The sequence below is a fragment of the Cheilinus undulatus genome, linkage group 11 (assembly GCF_018320785.1).
Source record: "Cheilinus undulatus linkage group 11, ASM1832078v1, whole genome shotgun sequence".
NCBI classification, from domain to species: Eukaryota; Metazoa; Chordata; class Actinopteri; order Labriformes; family Labridae; genus Cheilinus; species Cheilinus undulatus.
In genome coordinates, this window is record NC_054875.1 from 18,236,806 (window position 1) to 18,256,221 (window position 19,416).

Here is a 19,416-nt window from a genome sequence, read left to right on the forward strand (position 1 = left end):
GGAATTTGCGCTCACAACGAGACATGCTCATTTCTAGCATCTGGAAGTATCCAAGCATGAAGAGGTCAAGGGTTAGGCTTTCGTATCTCATGGGTGACCCGTTGATATGTGGCAAGAAGTGCTCTGGCCAGTAAATCATCTGGGCACGACTCAGCCTGCGGATCTGGCGTGTGGGCACTTGGCTCATGATTGTCCTCCAGTGACCAATCAGATTCCCTACTACCTGCTTTGACTTCATGAAAAGGAAGAGTTTGTCATCTTCACTCTGCATCTCCCCACCTTTCTGTGTGCTAAACTGATTGTAGTCCTCCCATCCAGCATTGAAATTATTTCCTCTTGTTTCAGTATATTTAGTCTGATAACATTCTGAGATAGTGTACTTCCTCCAGTGCTCCAGGAACAGGAAGACAATTCTCTCTTTCCTCATTTCAATACATTCCTGGACATAACTCAGATCTGTCTGTACCTCCAAGCTTCGTGTTAGTTGGTCATTATTTAAAATGGGGTCTGCAGAAAGAATCAGGTTAAACTGTTCAATGTTGGTTGGGGCCATTGCCTCTGAGGATGCATATGTCTGAGGCACATGAGATTGGACAATGACTGGATCTTGGACAAGTGGTACAACTGGCTCCTCAGGTAAAGATGTATGTCCGTTGGTATGTGATTGAGGGACCTCAACAGAAAAACAAGGGATGTCATCTTCATGAATTGTCTCTGGACAGTAAGAAGACTCACTGACTACAGGCAGTGACCTCTTCCGTTTGTACACCCTATTTGCTTTGATATCTGCAGACTGGACCTGGCTCTGAATTTCATAATTGGCCTTCAGATTCTTTACTGAAACTCCACATTGTTTTATCTCCTTCTCCACATCCTCTCTTGTTGAGAATGACTGAGACCGTCCAATAAATCCAATGCCAGCTGATCCCGCTAGTTCAGACTGATCTGTACTCACATTCCTTGCCTCTTCTTGGAAGTACCCAGGTTGAATGAGATCCAAGATATCTATCTCTTTCCCCCCTAATGTGGCAAGAAGAATAGCCATACTCTTGAGCAGGTTAGAAATCTTGCTGCACCATGCTGGAAGATCTTCAGCTTGGCCATGTACCTGTTTGGGATTAACTGAGAAGTGTCCTTGACTGAGAGCAGCAGAAACTGGTAGGAGCTGATGAAGCTCTTGCTCCAGTTCTTCTAGCTCCTTCTCAACTTCTGAGACCTTGTGCATAACCTCCAGGTTCTCAATTTGCTTCTCAATACGGTTTAAGTCATCCTCTGTCATCAGTTCTCCAAATGGGCCCAAAATGGCATTGTGGATGTGGGAGTAGTGCCACTCTTGAGGCTGGTAGTGCCCGCTTGCCACAAACTGAATCAGATGTTAAAGGAGACCAAAGACAAAAGAGAGGGGAAGGAGGGAGGAATTCCTTCAGCTTGAACTTCCTGGTTTGAGCATAAGCTTCAGTACAAATCCATCTTGACAAACAGGATTTACATGGATTTAGTGGTGCAATGGCACTGCCTCATTTTAAGCACAGAACTTTCTACTTAATTTTGAACCTTGGAGAACAGAGAAAGCTTTGTTATTTTTCAAATGTTGGTTTTTAAATGGCTATTTATCAATTTTACCAATAGATTATTGGCAAGTACAGCACTTGGTACTGCAAAGTTTTAAAATCTACACTTGCTTCATCCTTCTTTGCAGTTTATCCATCCTATTGTTATTTGTATGTTTTTTTTTAAATAATTTCACTTTGATATTAATGAAATAAAACAATTTCCTTTCTGTCGTAAGTGTAATACAATTAATTTTGAGGTCACTGTTGGGTACTGGCACCTGTTCACCAGACTGACACACTTCAGTCCACACCAGGCAGTGACAGGAAAGCATGTTAATGTTTACTTATTAAGGAACTCAAAGTGAAGTCTCCCGTCAAGATATCATAATCTACCTGGACATACATATATTAAATGTTGTTGTCCTCACTGCCCACACAATTTATGTTAGCACTTTGTCAGTTTAGTTGTGAGGAGGTTTACACATGTTACTGGTTCTTTTAAAAAATATATATATAACTGGTTGACTGTAGTGTGAATAGGCCTGGCATCACACCACTGAATCAGCATGTATACACTTGGAGCCGCAAAACTCCATCCCTAAACACCAACCCACACAGTGAAGCCATTTGTCAAGTGTGTTAATGCTGGGATGGAAATTGTAGCCAAGTATTCAGAACACTGCACCCCAAAGAATCCTTTGATATCACTGAAGAGTAAAAAACATAAAAAGATACATGCAGAACAATGAAATAAGACAAAAAAGAGGTGATGTAAAAACTGATGAGCACATTATTCATCATAAGAGCTATCTCTTTCCAATATCATTTTATGAAACAACTACTTGATTATCTAACAGGGTCCTAAAGCCATATAGACATTGTCGTGTTGCTAGATTGACTTAAGACATAAAAAACACTAAATTTCAGCATTGTGAAGGATAGATGGGCGAAATGTATCCCTTCTTGATAGTTTGGGAGCATGAGATGGCACTCTCTGGCAATTGATGAATAAACAAACAGGTTATGTGATCAAATCAAAACAAGATTTCCACAGCATTCCATGCTGTAATTAAATAAACAGTATCACTATTCACTGCAATGATTATTCATCAAGGCAGAGACCAAGAGTTAAAACTTTTTAAACAAAGTCCTGGCCACAACATTTGTGAATGACTTAGCCATGGTATCTGGTCTGTAGATTACTCTATGTATGTTAAAAGATAAAAAAAAAACCCTCAGAGTTCTAACCTCAACTGAACCTCAACAAGCTGGTGGACAGTTACAGGAGAATGCTTTAATTTTAACTGGTTCTGTCCTCATAATACATTATAACAAGCGCCTTGTTCAAAATCACAGCAATCCATGCTTAATGCACAAATCCAGCTCAAGCTATCCCCTTTGTGCACTTAATTATTAAAAACTAAGGTTAATATGCAATCAAAGCTAGAGAGAATTTAAAATTTACATGACCACAAATGGAATAGCTTTTACACAACATTTCCGGAGCCTTTAAACATCTTTCCTACCTTGCGTTTGTGCTCTTCTTCTTCTTGCATCTTGACCTGAAGCTTTCGTACCATCACCTGCCTCTTCCATTCAGGAATTGCTTTCCCCTGTTCGTCATGAGTGGGAACCAGTGCCTCCACATCTGCAATGCTTGTCTTCCGCCCTGACTCTGCTCCAGCTATGCCACCACCACTATTACCATTAATTGCTGAGTTGGAGGACAGTTGCTCATAGCTTGCAGAGGTTGACATGGTCCTGGCAGATCCAGAGTTGGTTGGACTTGGGCTGGGACTAGGGGTAATGGGTGGGGGGCTGACAGACTTATTGGACAGTGGGGGGGATGACGGTTTGGGTGGTGGACTACATGTGCGGGTCTCTGGTGGAGAAATGGTGTTGCCCTAGAGGAATAGAACAAACAGAAAAAACACAGGAAGATTTTTTTAACCAATGAACAGTTTCCTTGGACACTCTCTTAAGGTGGTATTGGGAAATTATCCTGGAAGTTAAATGTGTCGTGTGATGTCAAAACAGTAGAGCAACACAGTTAAGACAGAGCAAAGGAACTCACACAGTGTTTTAGAGACAATCATAATCTGATTATTGCTCTTTGTGAATCTACATATGAATCATAAACTGGGGTTTAAATACGATTGGTCAATACTTGACTCCCCATAACAAGGTGATCTGTCCATTGAGGCCGGACAGCTTTGTTGTCTTCTTGTCATATTATTAAAGGTTTGCCATTGACAAATTCTGGAGTATGAATTCTTAATCATTACTTTGCCATGTCCTGCAGGGTTCACTTGCTTTTTTTGACTTTTTTCTTTATTTTCAGAGGAACATACGAAATTACAGGAACTGCTGCATAATTTCTTCAAATCTGTATCTGTAGCATAACTGTGTTATTGAGGAGGAAGTCTGTAGACATACATTATTGCCTGTGGGTCCAGTGCTTGAAAACACAGTGGTGTAGCCTTTACTGTGAGGTGTGGGCTTGAGGCTCTTCCCTGCTTTGATCTCTGCCAACAGCTCTGAGTTGTCTCCGGTGGGGGACATCATGTTGAAAGATTTTGTGCCTGCAGACAGTGAAGCAGAAAAGTGAAACCCTGTAGAAAGAGAGAAAGAACAGCGGGAAAGAAAAATGAGGAGAGTGAGAGAGACATTGAAGAAGAGGGAGCGAGAGAAGGGTTGGGTGGCATTTCACTGTTGAATATTTCATATGATCAGGCAGGTAACAATACTGACCTGGAGAATGCTCATCAGTGATGGGAGGCCATTACTGAGCACTAAGCTACTGTCTCTAATAGAAAAGCTTAAGATTCTTCTTAAAATTATTTTATTTTATTTATTTATTTGTCTAATATGGACATAGCAATTACATTGGAAAACATCAGATGCATTGTTTTAAGTGTTATAGCACTAGTGCTAATTTTCAACACCTGTCCAAATTATCTAATTTCCCTGTGAATCTCGTGATTCAGAGATTGCTAAAGTCTAGTCTCTCAACATGACATCATTTTGACTGGATAGCTCCTAAAACCCCTGACCTCATTTTGATTAAACAGCTCCTTTTCAGTAACTACATGCCTTTTGATCACACATTAAGCAACTGTTGGATGGAGCCGGGAATAGATGGGGAGGAGCAATTTGATCAATTCAAAATTATTTCACTACAACGCACTCAAAGAGAGGAGGCACACAATCCTTTTCATCCTGTCACCTGATGTATACACAGCTAAGCTACATCTGAACTTGTAACTTTTTCAAAGTAGGTCAACGGCAAAATGTATACATTCAGCTTTCAGAGCCTGATCTACTTACTGTGAACAAGGCAACATCTTAAGACTTCAACTCTGACCTCTATTGTAACCACTATTATAAAAGAAACTATGTCTTCAGATGTAAGAGACAGTCAAAAAAGACAGGAATGCAAAATCTGTATCATGCCATACAGAAGCACAACTTATATGAGAGGTCCAATTATTGGACAGTTATCTGGCAGTTATCTGTTGTTAAAAATAAAGGTATCAATGAGTAACATATGTAAACAGAAATCTTATGAATCTATTTTTAACAGAAAACCTCAGTAACAGTTACCAAGATATAAAAACTAGCAAATGCTTTAGTTTAATTTTTCAAACAAACTTAAGACTTGGCTAAAAAAGGTCCAGATCAAAAATACCACTTCTCTTTGAGCAGTTACAGCAGCTTTTTACATTTAAATTTAAGATATTCATGTCTACATGCAAAGAGCCAACAGCTTTCTCACCTGTCTAGCGAATATAAGCCTCCAATGAAACGAATATTTCCGGTCCCTCAATGGTCGCTCATCTTTCTACTAGGGAAATGAGGAAATATTCCTCCTGTAAAAGTGTTTCCCGTTCAGGTGACCACAACGTTCTAGCTTGACATAAACCCTTGCTAGCCTTCCACCCCTCCTCACTCTCCCTTGCTCTCCCTCCATCTGTCTCTCTCTCTCTTGGGGAGGAGAGCCCAGCTTTCTATTAAAGACCCATCATCACAGTCAGAGGAAATCTAAAGGAATCACCGGTAACTCAGAGTGACAGCAAGCCACTGGCAAGCCGTCAAGGAATTAACTAACGGATGCACACACACACACACACACCTAAACACACACACACACAACCACACACCCACAAAGAATCAGCCACCAGCCAACAGCTTTGTTAGTCTGCCCTCTCTGGCAGACCAATCACTGATGGACACACAGTTCAGATCTGGAAAAAATCATGACACGCATACAGTCTTACCTCAAATTTACTGAATCAGAAAAAGTAGACTGGTAACCAAGAAACCTCCTTACCTTTATTAACATTTAGTTGTACTCACTCAAACTGATATCTTTATAGATACTGAATCTTGACACTCTTTCGAAGCAACATGTGAAAGTTCTTTAAGTTACAAAGCTTGCATTGTTTAATAAGTTCTGCTGCAAGAGTCAAAAAACTACACAAATTTAACCAGATCAGGCAAAAAATAAAAAAATAAAAATGTAAAAAAGCTAACCATTTTCCTTTGACTAATCTTTTAATTTCTGAGGTCCAGGACAGAGTCCATTGTCCATGATAAGATTTGATAAAAATGGGTTTAAGCTTGGTAAAAAAAAAAAAAAAAACTGAAATAAGCTACATTGTTTCCATTCCTGCTTTGTAATTTTGCTTTGAGTAAATGTTGGGTAATGGAGTAAGATACTGTGTATGTTAAGGCTGTAAAGGCATAGACTCCATAGGTGAGTGCAAAGCAGACTGGAGCTGCTACCGGCAGACAAATTACAAATACCTGTTCTTGATGGCTATCACAACACAAAAGATTGTCTGCTCTGGGAAAGAAATTAAAGAGCGGTCAAGCTGCTTGTGTAAATAGCTGTGCTGTCGCAAAGCCCTATTATATAAAAATAGAAATCTCTCTATCCCATTAATCAATGCGGAGCAATGTCCTCAAGTGGATAAAGATGTGATCGATCTTCTAAGCTCTAGTTGCAGCAGCATTTTCAATTACTTATTTTTACTCTGAGGGTTCTTACTGTAAGTCATTTGAGGTGTGAGATGTTTTTTGAGTGACTTCTGTCTGTGACATAAGAATGTGTACAGTAAATTCATCTTAAGCTGTTAGACTTGTGAATTCTTTTAATATTATGGTTCCTAACTGCTTGTTTATTACCTGATTAACAATGAAGCCCAAATCATCATGCTCTTACTTTTTCCTCTAAGTATTTTATTGCTGTTTCACTGTTAGGCAGCAGGTTTAACATGGATATTTAAGACAACTGATATTGGTTGGAAAACACAATATTATTTATAATGGTCCCTGTGAGAGGTAATAAATAGTTAACAGCTTCACCATATGTTATATGTTGGTATGTTATTGCTGCACATAAAACTTTACTATGTATCAACACATAGCTTTTTTGCTTTGACAGTAAACCTCTGATGCTGTATTCTTTTGTAATTGAACCTTGGCTTAAACCTTTTCTTTTTAAACACTGTATGGACAAAGGTATTTGGCCACACCTGTTAATTATTGAATGCAGGTGTTTCAATCAGACCCATTGCCATAGGTGTATAAAATCAAGCTCCTAGCCCCACAGTCTCTATTTGCAAACCTTTGAGATCCAAAATGGGTCATTCGGAAGAGCTCAGTGACTTCAAGTGTGGTACTGTAACAGATGCCACTTTTGCATAAAGGTAGTTTGTGAAATGTTATCCCTGCTTGATATTCCTTAGTCAGCTGTAAGTGATATTATATGACAGTGGAAGCGCTTAGGAACAACAGCAACAAAGTCATGAAGCAGAGGGCCACGTTAAATCTCAGAGAGGGGTTGACCGTTAAGGCGCATGGTGCATAAAAGATTAGCTGAAAAATTTCAAAATGTCACTGGCAGGAAGCACAAAAACTGTGCAACAGGAGCTTCAAGGAATGGGTCTCCATGGCCAAGCAGCTGCATACAAGCCTCGCATCACCAAGTCCAATGCCAGGTGTCTAATGGGGTGGCTTAGGGTGCTTTTACATTAGGGGCCTGGTCCTGGATCTGAGTGCACTTGAGCCCAAAGTCTGGTTCATTTGAGTAGTGTGAATTCAAACGAACCGCGCCCGGGCACCAGGCCCGGGCCCACTTGGAGAGGTGGTCTCGGGCGCAATTAAAGTGGACTCTGGCACGGTTTGGATGAGATGTGAATGCAACCATGCTCGGATACGGGACAGAGCGTCATATCAGCTTTATGACATCATCGTAAAAACTAAACCTCTTTTAACAGTATGACAATTTATTCACATTTTTCCTCAATAAAAAGCGGAAATCATTACAATCCAGTCAATAAATGGTCTGTTGTGACTCACCTTACAGATGAACACAAGTTGGAGTCAGTAAGAGGAGGTGCAAAGGCAATAAAAGTCTCTTGTCACCTCAAAAACTGCTGTATCTGCACAGTGCAAGCCCATTTAATCCTCTGAGCTGCACGTAGATGTGCAGATACGAAGAGCGAAGTTGCTTGCATCTTAAAAAGTGATTTTAATCATCCGTGGCTGCAGGATGCACTTTTTGCCGGGTCAAAACAAAAGCAATCTTCTATAATCTTCTAATCTTCTATATTGCTAGTGTGAAAGCAAGCCAGTGGGGGGAAAGGGGAGGGGGTGGAATTGCGCCGCGGCGCGGTTCGAAACAACTGGGCCTAATGTGAAAGCACCCTTAAAGAACACCGACACTGGACTGTGAAGCAGTTGAAATGTGTTCTGTGGAGTGGTGAATCACACTTCTCTGTTTGGCAGTAAGATAGGCAAGTTGGGGTTTGGCAGATGCCGGGAGCACTAACCTGCCTGACCACATTGTGCCAACTCTGAAGTATGATGAAGGAGGGATAATGGTATGGGGCTGTTTTTCAGAGTTTGGGCTCGGCCCCTTGGCTCCAGCGAAGGCCAATCTTAAAGGTTCAGCATACCAAGACATTTTGGACAATGCTATGCTTCCAACTTTGTGGCAACAGTTTGGGGAAGGCCCTTTTCTATTCCAACATGACTGTGCCCCAGCGCACAAAGCAAGGACTATGAAGACATGGTTGGATGAGTCAGGTTTGGAAAACTTGATTGGCCAGCACAGAGCCATGACCTCAACCCCCTAGAGTACCTTTGGGATGAACTGGATTGAAAATTGCGAGCCAGGCCTTCTCAACCAACATAAGTGCCTGATCTCATAAATGCTCTAGAGAATGAATGGGCACAAATTCCCACAAAAACAGTCCAAAATCTTATGGAGAGCCTTCTAAGAAGTGTGGAAGCTGTTATAGCTTTAAAAGGGAGACCAACTCCGTATTTAAGTGCATAGTTATGATTAGAATGTCATTACAGTCTCTGTTGGTGTAATAGTCAGGTTGCCAAATACAATTGTCCATATAGTGCATGCCATCCTAGAAATTTTGCTCTTTATGACACCCTTCCATGTTATATAATGATGCTACCAGAGAATTCTCTTGAATTCAACTCTTCATTGTATTGTGACAAAAACAGTTTTTCAAGAATAACAGAGAAAATCATTGCTTACTTAACCTCTTCTAAAATATCTTGGATTTTGTAGTAAACTTTCATAAATACACTGGTAGACTTCAGCGAAGCACAGCTGCTTTCTACTGTGGTCACTCTTTTGTCTTTCTAAACATGGCTAATAAACCGTTTTCCTCTTTCCTTTTCAAAAGATATATTTTTTGTCTCTATCGTTCAAGGCATTGTTTGCCTTAAAGAGGGGTATTATACTTTTCCGATTTTTAAAACATAAATATAGTCACAATGTTGGGTGTCCATACATCACATCTGCTAATTTTCAAACCACAAGATAAACATATGTGGCAGTAATCTTGGAGTTAGAGTGTAAACTAATGAAAACGGTTCCTTGGGAATCTCTCGCCGAGATTCTCCCGAGACGAGATTTTGATGGAGCAAACTGATGAGGTCATCGCAATAGGATCTCCTGACTGGTTCGTCCATGCTGCCGGCAAAGCGGAACAGACCGCCCCCACAAGATGAACAAAGATGAATAAATACACCCCTAAGTGCGGTGAGGGATAAGTCCACTATTATCAAAGCCATTTAGTAACATAGTAATTAAGCACTTACCTAACAGATACCTCCTTCTCTATCCTTCGCTGCTGCTAGTTTTCTTCTCCCTCTCTCTCCAAACTATCAGGGTCAGACTCTGGGTCCATCACGTACAGACGTATATCAAAATTTGCCATATTTTACTCAGTTGGACTGGTTCATTCAAAGTTTACAAGTACTAGCATAGCAACATAGCCACATTGGAGGGGGCGGGCACAAAACATTGAGTCCTGCCGCTGGCCAGCCTCTGGAAATCGGCCAGTCAGAGGAAAGCAGGTCTGTGGAGGGTGTTAAATAGACAGCAGCGAAAACGAAGCATTTCAGACAGAGGTTAAAATAAGGGTTTTTCAGGACGCCAGTGTGAGAAACATGAGGAGTTTTTTGAGCTGTAAACCATGTTAAACTACTACGTGGGTATCAGAGAGATGGTGGAAAGCTTTGAAAAAAGGCATAATACCCCCACTTTAAAGACTGGTTGGTAAACTCTACTTACTTTTCATTTGTCTTGGTGCCCCTCCCTCTGCCTGAGAGGCAGACATTTCCCTGCCTTGTGGTAGCAGCAGCAAAGACACACCATGTTGGGCAAATAGAGAATAAAGAACAAACAAAACAGAACAGGAGAAATTCAAAGACAGTGAAGAAGTGTTAAAAAAGAGTCATAAGAAGACTGATTGGGCAAGATTAAGCAGAAGAACAGGGTTAGTTCAATAATCAGAGCAATTAACTTCAACCGGAATCATAAGTATTAAACAAATTTAAGGAGAATTATTTTTAAAATCAAATTTGACAATTTTATCATTTCTGTGGCTTTTGGAAAAAAAAATTTGCAACTTAAATTGAACAAAATGAAAAAAAAAAAATTAAACTTTCTTGGGACAAGAACAGCATGTACAGTGTAAGATAGCAGCACCCAGGACAAACTGGGGCACTTAAGGAAATGGCTGAACACTAAACCAGTTCTCAGGGTAATGGTAGACCTACATCATTAATTTATAATCTGTTATTTAGGATGCTACACTCAGACTCAACCTATCTTGACCCAGTGAGATGATAACTTGTGTTTACTGATTTTAGAACCTCTACATTCAGGCTAACAATGCAATTGTGTAGGAGAAGGTACTAAAACACACATACATATACTGATTTCCTCTTTCAGATTTTTTACATACATTTACTGTCAGGAAAAGTAGGAAATAAGGGAAAAACCTAGATGTTTAGAATGGAAAAGGGAAAAAAAGAGAAGAGATTCTTACTTCCTGATGAAGAAGATGGGCGTCGCTGGTTGATAGAGTTGCATCTGGAAGAGTGGTTCTGGCTGGGTGGCATCTCTGGGGGCAACGGAGGAGGTGGAGGGGGTGTTGCCGTTGGATTGCTAGGAGGTAGAGGGGGTGGAGGTGGAGGAGGTGGGGGCCCAACAGATTCCTCTGTGGCACCATTCTCAGAGTTATGGGTGGAGCTGTCGTTGGGTTCTTCCAATAACACAGAGCCCTGGGAAGGACAAAGCAGAGTTGGTCATATTTTGCACACATAGCCTATTAGCCTGTGAAATACAACATATCAGCGCCACTTAGAGTCAGATATTAACACAAATTTTGGATGATTTTTTTCGTTCCATTTTCCAGCTCTATATTTTGAAACAAAAATGTTAACATTTAACAGTTAAGACATGCTTCTTCAACAGCCTTTCATGGAGTATAAAAGAACTTAACTTATGAAGATAAAAGGAAAAACTGAATGTTGTTTTTTGTTTAGTTTTTCCTACTTGTGTTGGTATGCCAGTGAAAAGTCCTGCTGGATTAGTGAGGTCTGTAAATTCTTGCACAGAGATGTTCAACAGTGACAGATGTGTGCAGTGCTTTAGATATGTCCTCCCTCTGTTTCCTGTCATTTTTAATTAACTCATGCAGACAAAATAGCCTGTCACTTATAACATGGCTTATATGACCTAATCTCTCAGGGGAAAATCAGAGGGTAAACATTGGGAAGAAGCCATCTGTCACTGCAAGTTATCATGCTTTAACCCCCCCCCCCCCCCCCAAAGCGTGCCATTTCTCTGCTGGAAGCAAATTAATGGACCATGACGATTACTTCAACCCCGCCCCTTCACAAATCTTCAGACGCGTGCCCCCTGTTGTTGCACCTTTTGCTTTCACCCTCTGAGAGAGTTGGGGGAGGGCTGTGTCCAGATGGGTCTTGGGAGTACATGCCATTTCTCCTGCTGATTAGCTAGTCCATCTGCTACAGTCCCTCTGAGACTAGGAGGGGCCCCTCTGAGGCCTTAATTGGCTCACAAAGAACATATCCTCTCCTGATACCCATTAGATTACAAGAACACCTCTCAAGGGATCTTAAATGAAAGGATCATACTCTATTCATACAGCTTCCTGTGTAGGTATGAATAAAAAAGTCACAATTTTAACCAATAATTTTTGCTAGAATACAGTTACAAAAGTTTTCCTTCACGTAATTAAAAAACAAGACAGGAGAAAATAGTTGATATTGTTAATCTTTTGTCTTAATTTTAATTAGCCTATTCTACTTCATTAAATTTTTAGTAAGACAAATTTAAAGTGTGAATCACATTGTCAGGTTAAATTAACACAATTCATATCATACCCATGTGTCTAACCATGTACAAAGTTATGCCCAAGACTGTGGATCAGTAGATATAGTTGGCTGTCCCTCAACCAGAAAGGATAGGGGTTTAACCCCCTACTCCTGCAGTCACATTGGGCAAGACATTTTAATGCAATTTGCTCTCATTGCAGCGTCAGTGGTGTCTGAATGTGTTTGGTAAAATGGATGTATGTTGTATGAATGGGATTACTTAAACTGACAGACACTCTACACATCCTTTGCCTTCAGTGTATGAATATGAAGTAAATGTGTATGAATAGGTAAGTGTGACCTGTGGTGTGAAAATGCTTTGGGTAGTCGGACATTTGTAGACGCACTATACAAGATCAAAGCCATTTACTATTCCATTCAAACATTCCTTTGTTAAAGTCATCACAATGTCATGTTCATAGGTAAATCACATCAATTTTTTATCATGAAAAAGAAAACCGGAAGAATTTCTGAATTCAAAGAAATTTGGGGAACAACTTAATTAAACAGACGCATTCTAGCTCATGGCCTTCATGGGGTTCATCAAGAAACAGATTCCAAACATATTCTGCAGATGTGGACATAAATATTTGCTACAAGAAGGTAAACATGGCTCTGTATTTACCATTTTCCTGTCTAGATGGACAGATAACTTTCCATATTATTGTCCTCAGTATTTGCCCATGTCTTAGACTGTATTCACAAGAGGGTGGAGGCTCAAAGGGTGATTTAAATGCAGTTTGCATTGAGTAGAACTTAAAGCTCAAGAGGACACCAAATTATGTAACAGAGCATAATGGAAAGTCAGATAGAGCAGTCAGTGTCTTAGCTAAAAGCCGGGAAACAATCATAGCAAAGAGCTATCCTTGAGACTGACTTTATAAAAAGGGACTGAGATGCCAACTAGACCTTTAAAAGATGGCAAGAGCACTACATTTTCAACTTTAACCCCATTCAAATATACATTTAGAGGTAGAGGTTGTATGTTTTTTGTTTATTTCACAAATACTTTCCTCTGCATCATCATTAAATATTCTAATTCTAAAAAAGCAGAACTTTTCTAAACTTTTCTGATATCAGCTGCTGAACTGAGCATTAAAGCTGCATCACATAAAATAATAAAAAGGTTCTAAGGTAACTCAGCTGTAAAAACTTCATAACACCTATATCAACACATAACAGCCAATATTTTTAAGACCTGAGCTTGTAAAAGTTAATACCAGATTTTGTACGGTAGATGATTCAAAATGAAAGGCATGTAATATTCCTTGGTACACAGGACATGGACTGAATTGTCTGGTTTAATGCATTGTTTAATGCAGGACAAAGAGCTGTTTTGGTCATAAACACACATTTTATGATTTCTGGCACATGCCTCTTTTTTTTAATAAATAAATGATAAAGTGATATTTATCATAACATACACAACAAGCATATACCACAAAAAAGATGACTGAAATCAAATACATGTAGGTAGAAAACAAGATTGGAAAAGACACATCTAGTCAATATGTTTCATTCAAAATTCAAGCCTAAATTGAAATCTAGAATGTTTGGACAGTAGTACATCATGGCTCACAGTGTCAAAGGCTTTCTTTAAAGTCTAGGAAAACTCCTCCCACAATGTTTCCACTGTCCAAAAAGCCCTTAATTTTTTTCAGTTAAATAGGGGTTTGCAGTCTCAGTAGAGTATTTTGGTTTGAATCCAAATTGTTGTTGATGCAGTAAGTGAATGCTCAAGATGTAGAATAAGTTTCTCTGCAATAACTTTTTCTAATATCTTAGACACAACCGGAACAATGGAAATTGGTCTATAATTAATCTGTTTTTGTGGACTGATAACGGCTTTCTTCCAACTATCAAAGTTCTTGCTTTGAGTGACATATTCACCAGATGTGTTATTGGTTTACGTAGGTGTGTTGTGTTTATCTTAATAATTTCAAAGATCAGGTCATAAACATCCCTTGCTTTTGAGTTATTGAGATTACTCATGATTTACTAAGTTTTTCAGAATTTACTTCTTGGATATAAAATAAATTTGGATTATTTCACAAGGTATATTTAGTGTCAACTCCACAGGTTTAAAATTTTGAAAGTTCTTGAGCTGATTATACAAAAAAGTATTAAATTCATTTGCAATGAATGCATTATCAGAAATATACTAATTGTTTATCTGTAAACCCTTTATTCTCTGCTTTTGGGTACTGGAGTTGGTAACACTATTGATGTGTTTCTGCAGTGTAGAACTTTTACCCTTAGATTATTCAATAAGCTTTGAGAAATAATTCATTTTAGCCTTGCACGGTTCAGTTACAACTTTATTTCTTAGGTTTGTATAAACCAAGTAATCAGTATTAGTTTTGGAGAGAAGGAATTTTATTTCTCGCCTTTTCATCAGCAGCCAGAGGTCTTGACTAAACCATGGGAGTGAGCTCCTTCTAAGTTCCATGTTTTAGTGTGTTTGCCCATCAAACAAGTGATAGTTGATACAAAATTATCACAACATGTGTTACTGTCATCTGTTTCTGTTACTATAGACCAATCCACAAGTTGCATCAAGTAATTTTCAAATTCAGCCATTTTATTTTCAGGAATTGATTTAATAGTTTTACTGTTATTTTTTGTATGATTAACCAGTCATTTTTTTGGTCAGCTTTCTGACCACCAATGTCATATTATGGTCCAATAGACCTGTCATCAGATCATATGTTTTAGTTATTTTTTCTCTCCTGTTTGTGAAAACAAGGCCAATTAAAGTTGTACTTGTTTTTGTTATCCTTGTTGTTTTATCTATCAGTTGATGGTTATTAAATTTTGTAGTCAGTGCTTTCAGTTCTCTTTTTGCTCCCTAATTCATCCAATTAATGTTGTAATCCCCAAGTAAAATGCATTCAAATGAGCGAATAGCCATAGTAGTTAGTAGTTTTTTTCAGTTGATCATAAAAACTTACATCATGTGAAGGAGTATTATATAAAACAATAACATTAAAATTCATTTTAGGCGATAGAATAATATTCACCCCCAGGCTTTCAAGATCACAGTTCGGCTGTATTTCTGTACATCTAAAATTTTCTTGAATTTATGTATTAACTTCTCTCCCTTTCTGTGTCACTCTGTCTTTCCTAAAGCATGTGTAACCTGGAATATTTATAAGGTTGGATGGTATGTTACAGGTAAGCCAGGTCTCAGACTCAGTCACACATAAAAAGTCCAAATTTGAGTCCACAAGCAGGTTTTGTATTTGGTCCATTTTTGGCAATATACTTCTGATGTTTAGGTGACCACCAAGCAAACCTTTGTGTTTAGATGTACTGTCCCAGACCACCTTAGCGTGGTTCACAGTTTGAAACTACAACACTAAAGCTGCTGTAAAGAGGAGGAAAATACTCCTTATAAAAGCACAGACTAACACGCACAGCAAATTTTTCATCAGGGATTTAGTGAGAGATACAATCAAAAACATTACAGTTTGCAAATAGTAAACCTGTCAGTCAAGCAATATTTAATAGGTTGTTTTTAAAAAAATGGAAACAAGTTACAAAGATTTGCACATGTAGATTAGAAAAATATTTATATAAAACTAAGCAAACTAAACTGAGCTATTTTTAGAAAAAAAAAACAAGAAGAAAGATATGAAATACAGGTAGTTAAAATAAGAGCTTATTAAAATGTTTAACTGCTGTTTGCATCTTTAAGTAGGTCAAAAAAGTGAATAATGCAGACAAAAAACATTCACTTTCAAAAATATTCCATTGTTTTTTAGCATATGAAAACTGAACCTCCTTTAAGATGGATGCACCAAAAGTGACCCCAAGTCAATTTGAGTTTCCTTCTCTAAAGGAAAGAAATAGACATATTTAAATATAAGGTTCCACAGCAATGCATAATATATCCAATATATTCATTAAACTTTACAACTTTCAAATAAAGACACCATTATCTATTCAGCCCTCACTGTAGAGTTTGTTGGTTTATGGTAATGGTGGTGGTGTGGTGATCTTCCCAAACACAGCACTTTATTGTTACAGTGCGTCCATACATAGAATGTTTCCTGTGTAGCACTGGACCTCATTTTCATGTTAAGTAAGGGTCTGATTTACCTCCTCATTGGGCGCCATGCCTTTGTACACTTGGGGTTCTGTTGCGTCACTGCCCAGGTTCTTGTAGTAGTCCCCAGTGCTGGGCTGCTTGCTGAAGCTCCTTGACTTTCTGTTTGAATCCACACGCCTCAGTTTTTCATGGCCTTCTCCAGGTGTCAGCTGCTTGTTATCAAAAAAAAAAACAGAATAAGAAATTGCAGTAGTAAAAGTCAAACAGCCTTGGTTTAATCTGTTCATTTGTTTCATTCTACATGTTCTTCATTAGGCTGTATTTTTTCCTTTTCTACTTTTAAATTGAAACAACATCCAACGTGACCATTCATTTTTTGTGTTTAGATGAACTACTCCGTCTGATGAAACATGCTTTGGAAGTTTAGATCAATCAAGACAGTTGAAATTATTACTCTGCTTTGTGAGTAGTTTTTCTACTTTACAAAGCAATGAATCAGCCAAGAAAGCAAATGCCATATTAATATCTCCGACAATATTATTTGCAGCCTAGGATAAAATAAAATAGAAATTAGTTGGTAATACATATATTTGAGAATTCATAATGAAAATATGAGCTAATAAAAAATACAATAAATGTTTCTTGTATTGACAAATGTGGGAAAAAAGGAATATAGGTATACAGGTATAAGCATCTGGTTGATGAATAAGAGATCATTTATTCTACTAATTGAGCATTGAATGGCAGAAAATAGTTTTAATATGGCTTAACCTTACTTTTGTTTCGAGTGTTTCATTTGTTGTACAATAGACTTTAACACAAGCTACTAACACATACTTAGTAGCTTTTGTTGCCAGATTAGAATTCTCGTGACCTATTTGAACAGCAGAACAAGGCTCTAATTCATTTGCAGGAAAACATTAGCATTTATCCTTCATTTAAGGACAGGGGAAAAGGAACCTGAGCACTCACACGCACCCTCTGATCAAATGTAAGAGAGATCTGTCTGTCTACAGAGCAAGGTTAGAGGTTACTCACTTGGCCCCTCAGTAAGGCACTCTCCCTTTCAGCTTTGAGAATATCACACATAACGTGAGTGGGGCACAATATCTCTTGTCATTTTAGAGATTCCCTTCTGTTTGTTGCTGTCGGTATACTTATTGATTGCAATATGTATTTCAGAGGAACAGGGCATCTGCAATGGATAAGCTCAGCTTACCATTTGTGCAGCCATAATTGGTAACCTATTTCTTCTTAAGCTTATTCTGTAAGGGCATTTTCCAAATACAAAAAGTCTCTTATTTGCATTTTGCCTATCTTAAACATTTTTACAATAAATCTTTACCTACATTTCTTCCCTAGACCACATGCAATACAAAGTTGGTTGAAATGTTAGGAAATGGAAGCTTCTTATCAGTGGGTTTTTTGAAGGTTTTACCTTGAAGCAATACATTAAGCAAACCTTAGCATCATAGCATAGATACTTTGCCTTTCAAATCCAAGAATCTGCATAAGACCCATGTTCATTTACATCTTAATTCATACTGATGCAACAGCTTCTCATGAAATCCAGTCAAGAGCCTCAGACATTAAGCAGATGCCTGATGCATCATAAGCAGAAATAATTGACAACTGACCTCCAACCTCCTTGCCTATGCGGTGTCATAGTCTGAGTCCCTGTTTAGTTCTGATGACTCACATCTGCTGTTAAAGAAATGGTCCCTGAGCACTCATCAGGTGGGAGGGTAATGTGACTCGGTGGGGGTGGGGGGTGGGGGGGGGTAGACAGATGGTTTGATTGTCATCCTTCAGGGAGGTGGTCCAACAATAGCAAATGTACAAAGCATTTTATTTTGCCCCCTCCCATCTCTGACAGAAAAGTACCCAGCCAGACAGCCTTCGCCCCATTATACAAATCTGTCCATCAGCAAATAACATTGTAATATGGTTGTTAAAAAGTCTAACCTGTGTGTATACAAGTGTGCCTTAATGATTGTGAAAGAGTCCAGTATCTTTTTGTGATTTTTTTCCCAAGGGTAATTAGAGACCATACACAGACTGGCTTTTTTGTGTCATTTTAAGATGAAAAAAAGGTGCAAGAATACTTTGAAATAGCATATCAAAACAGAAAGTGAAAGATAAATTGTTAAAATGAAAATAAATGCAACAAATTCAATGACTAACAGTCCAAGACCCAAGAATTCCTCTAGTTTTGCAACATAGCTGATATCATTGCTGTATCCCAAACTTTGGAGTAACATTGATTATGCTAATGTTAAAAAACAAATCTTTCTTTCTCCATAATGCAACTAACCTTCGTTTTGAGAATCCTTTCGTGCTCCTTTCTTCCAGACTGAACCACAGAGAATAGCTGTCACCAAATCCAGAGCGTCACCTCCCCTCTGCTTAGCGCTATGCCTGTCACTCTACCTGCCCTCTCACTTTACCCACAGACCTGCTCAATAACCAATCAGATCACCCATAGCAGTGGCAATGATGTCACCACTGGCCCACAGACCAACCACTCCCCAACCCTGTCCAGTACCTCTTATGCAAAACACAAAGACTCAGGTGCCGCCCCCATCATGACTGAACATTCTCAAACCTCGCAGGCTTTAGAAGCATTAGCATATTTTAGCCTCCAATGCCCTGAATTAGCAGCAAAAACAGGAGAAGGTCTACTAATCAATGGGGAGAGTTCAAAGTCCACGTTTCCTGGGGGGATTACTGTAGGTCTAAGGAAGAAAATGAGCCTTTATTTTAGTATGGCTGCTCCACACAAGACATTTGACTTCAGTCAAAACAAATACAGACAAATGAGGCGAGAGAAGCACCAGCAAAGAAAGCAAACAGTCTTCAACAAACATGCAAAAAAAGGAACCTGAAACTTTCTTCCCTTACAGCAGCATTCAACAACTTTCTGACACTATCTTTAAATGAGTCAATAATGGGAGCTTTATATGGGTTTCTTTACCAAGATGTAACATCTACAGGCTGTGAATGATAGTCCATGAGATCGGCTTATGTCCTCGGATGAGTTTGCTGCTCCTTGTTACTATAGCACCCAAGGTAGATTGTTTTTTCAAATGTATG

At 38.8% G+C, this 19,416-nt stretch overlaps 1 protein-coding gene across 1 annotated transcript in view; it reads right to left on the bottom strand.

Moving 5' to 3' along the window:
• Nucleotides 1-19,416, bottom strand: part of espn (espin) — a 118,347-nt gene that overhangs the window by 16,548 nt on the left and 82,383 nt on the right. Inside the window, exons 8-12 of the mRNA XM_041799987.1 lie at nucleotides 16,374-16,532; nucleotides 10,919-11,153; nucleotides 10,159-10,212; nucleotides 3,990-4,135; nucleotides 3,080-3,457 (exon numbers count right to left, since the gene is read on the bottom strand). Of these exons, the coding sequence (XP_041655921.1) occupies nucleotides 3,080-3,457; nucleotides 3,990-4,135; nucleotides 10,159-10,212; nucleotides 10,919-11,153; nucleotides 16,374-16,532 (972 nt within the window). The remainder of the gene's footprint in view (nucleotides 1-3,079; nucleotides 3,458-3,989; nucleotides 4,136-10,158; nucleotides 10,213-10,918; nucleotides 11,154-16,373; nucleotides 16,533-19,416) is intronic.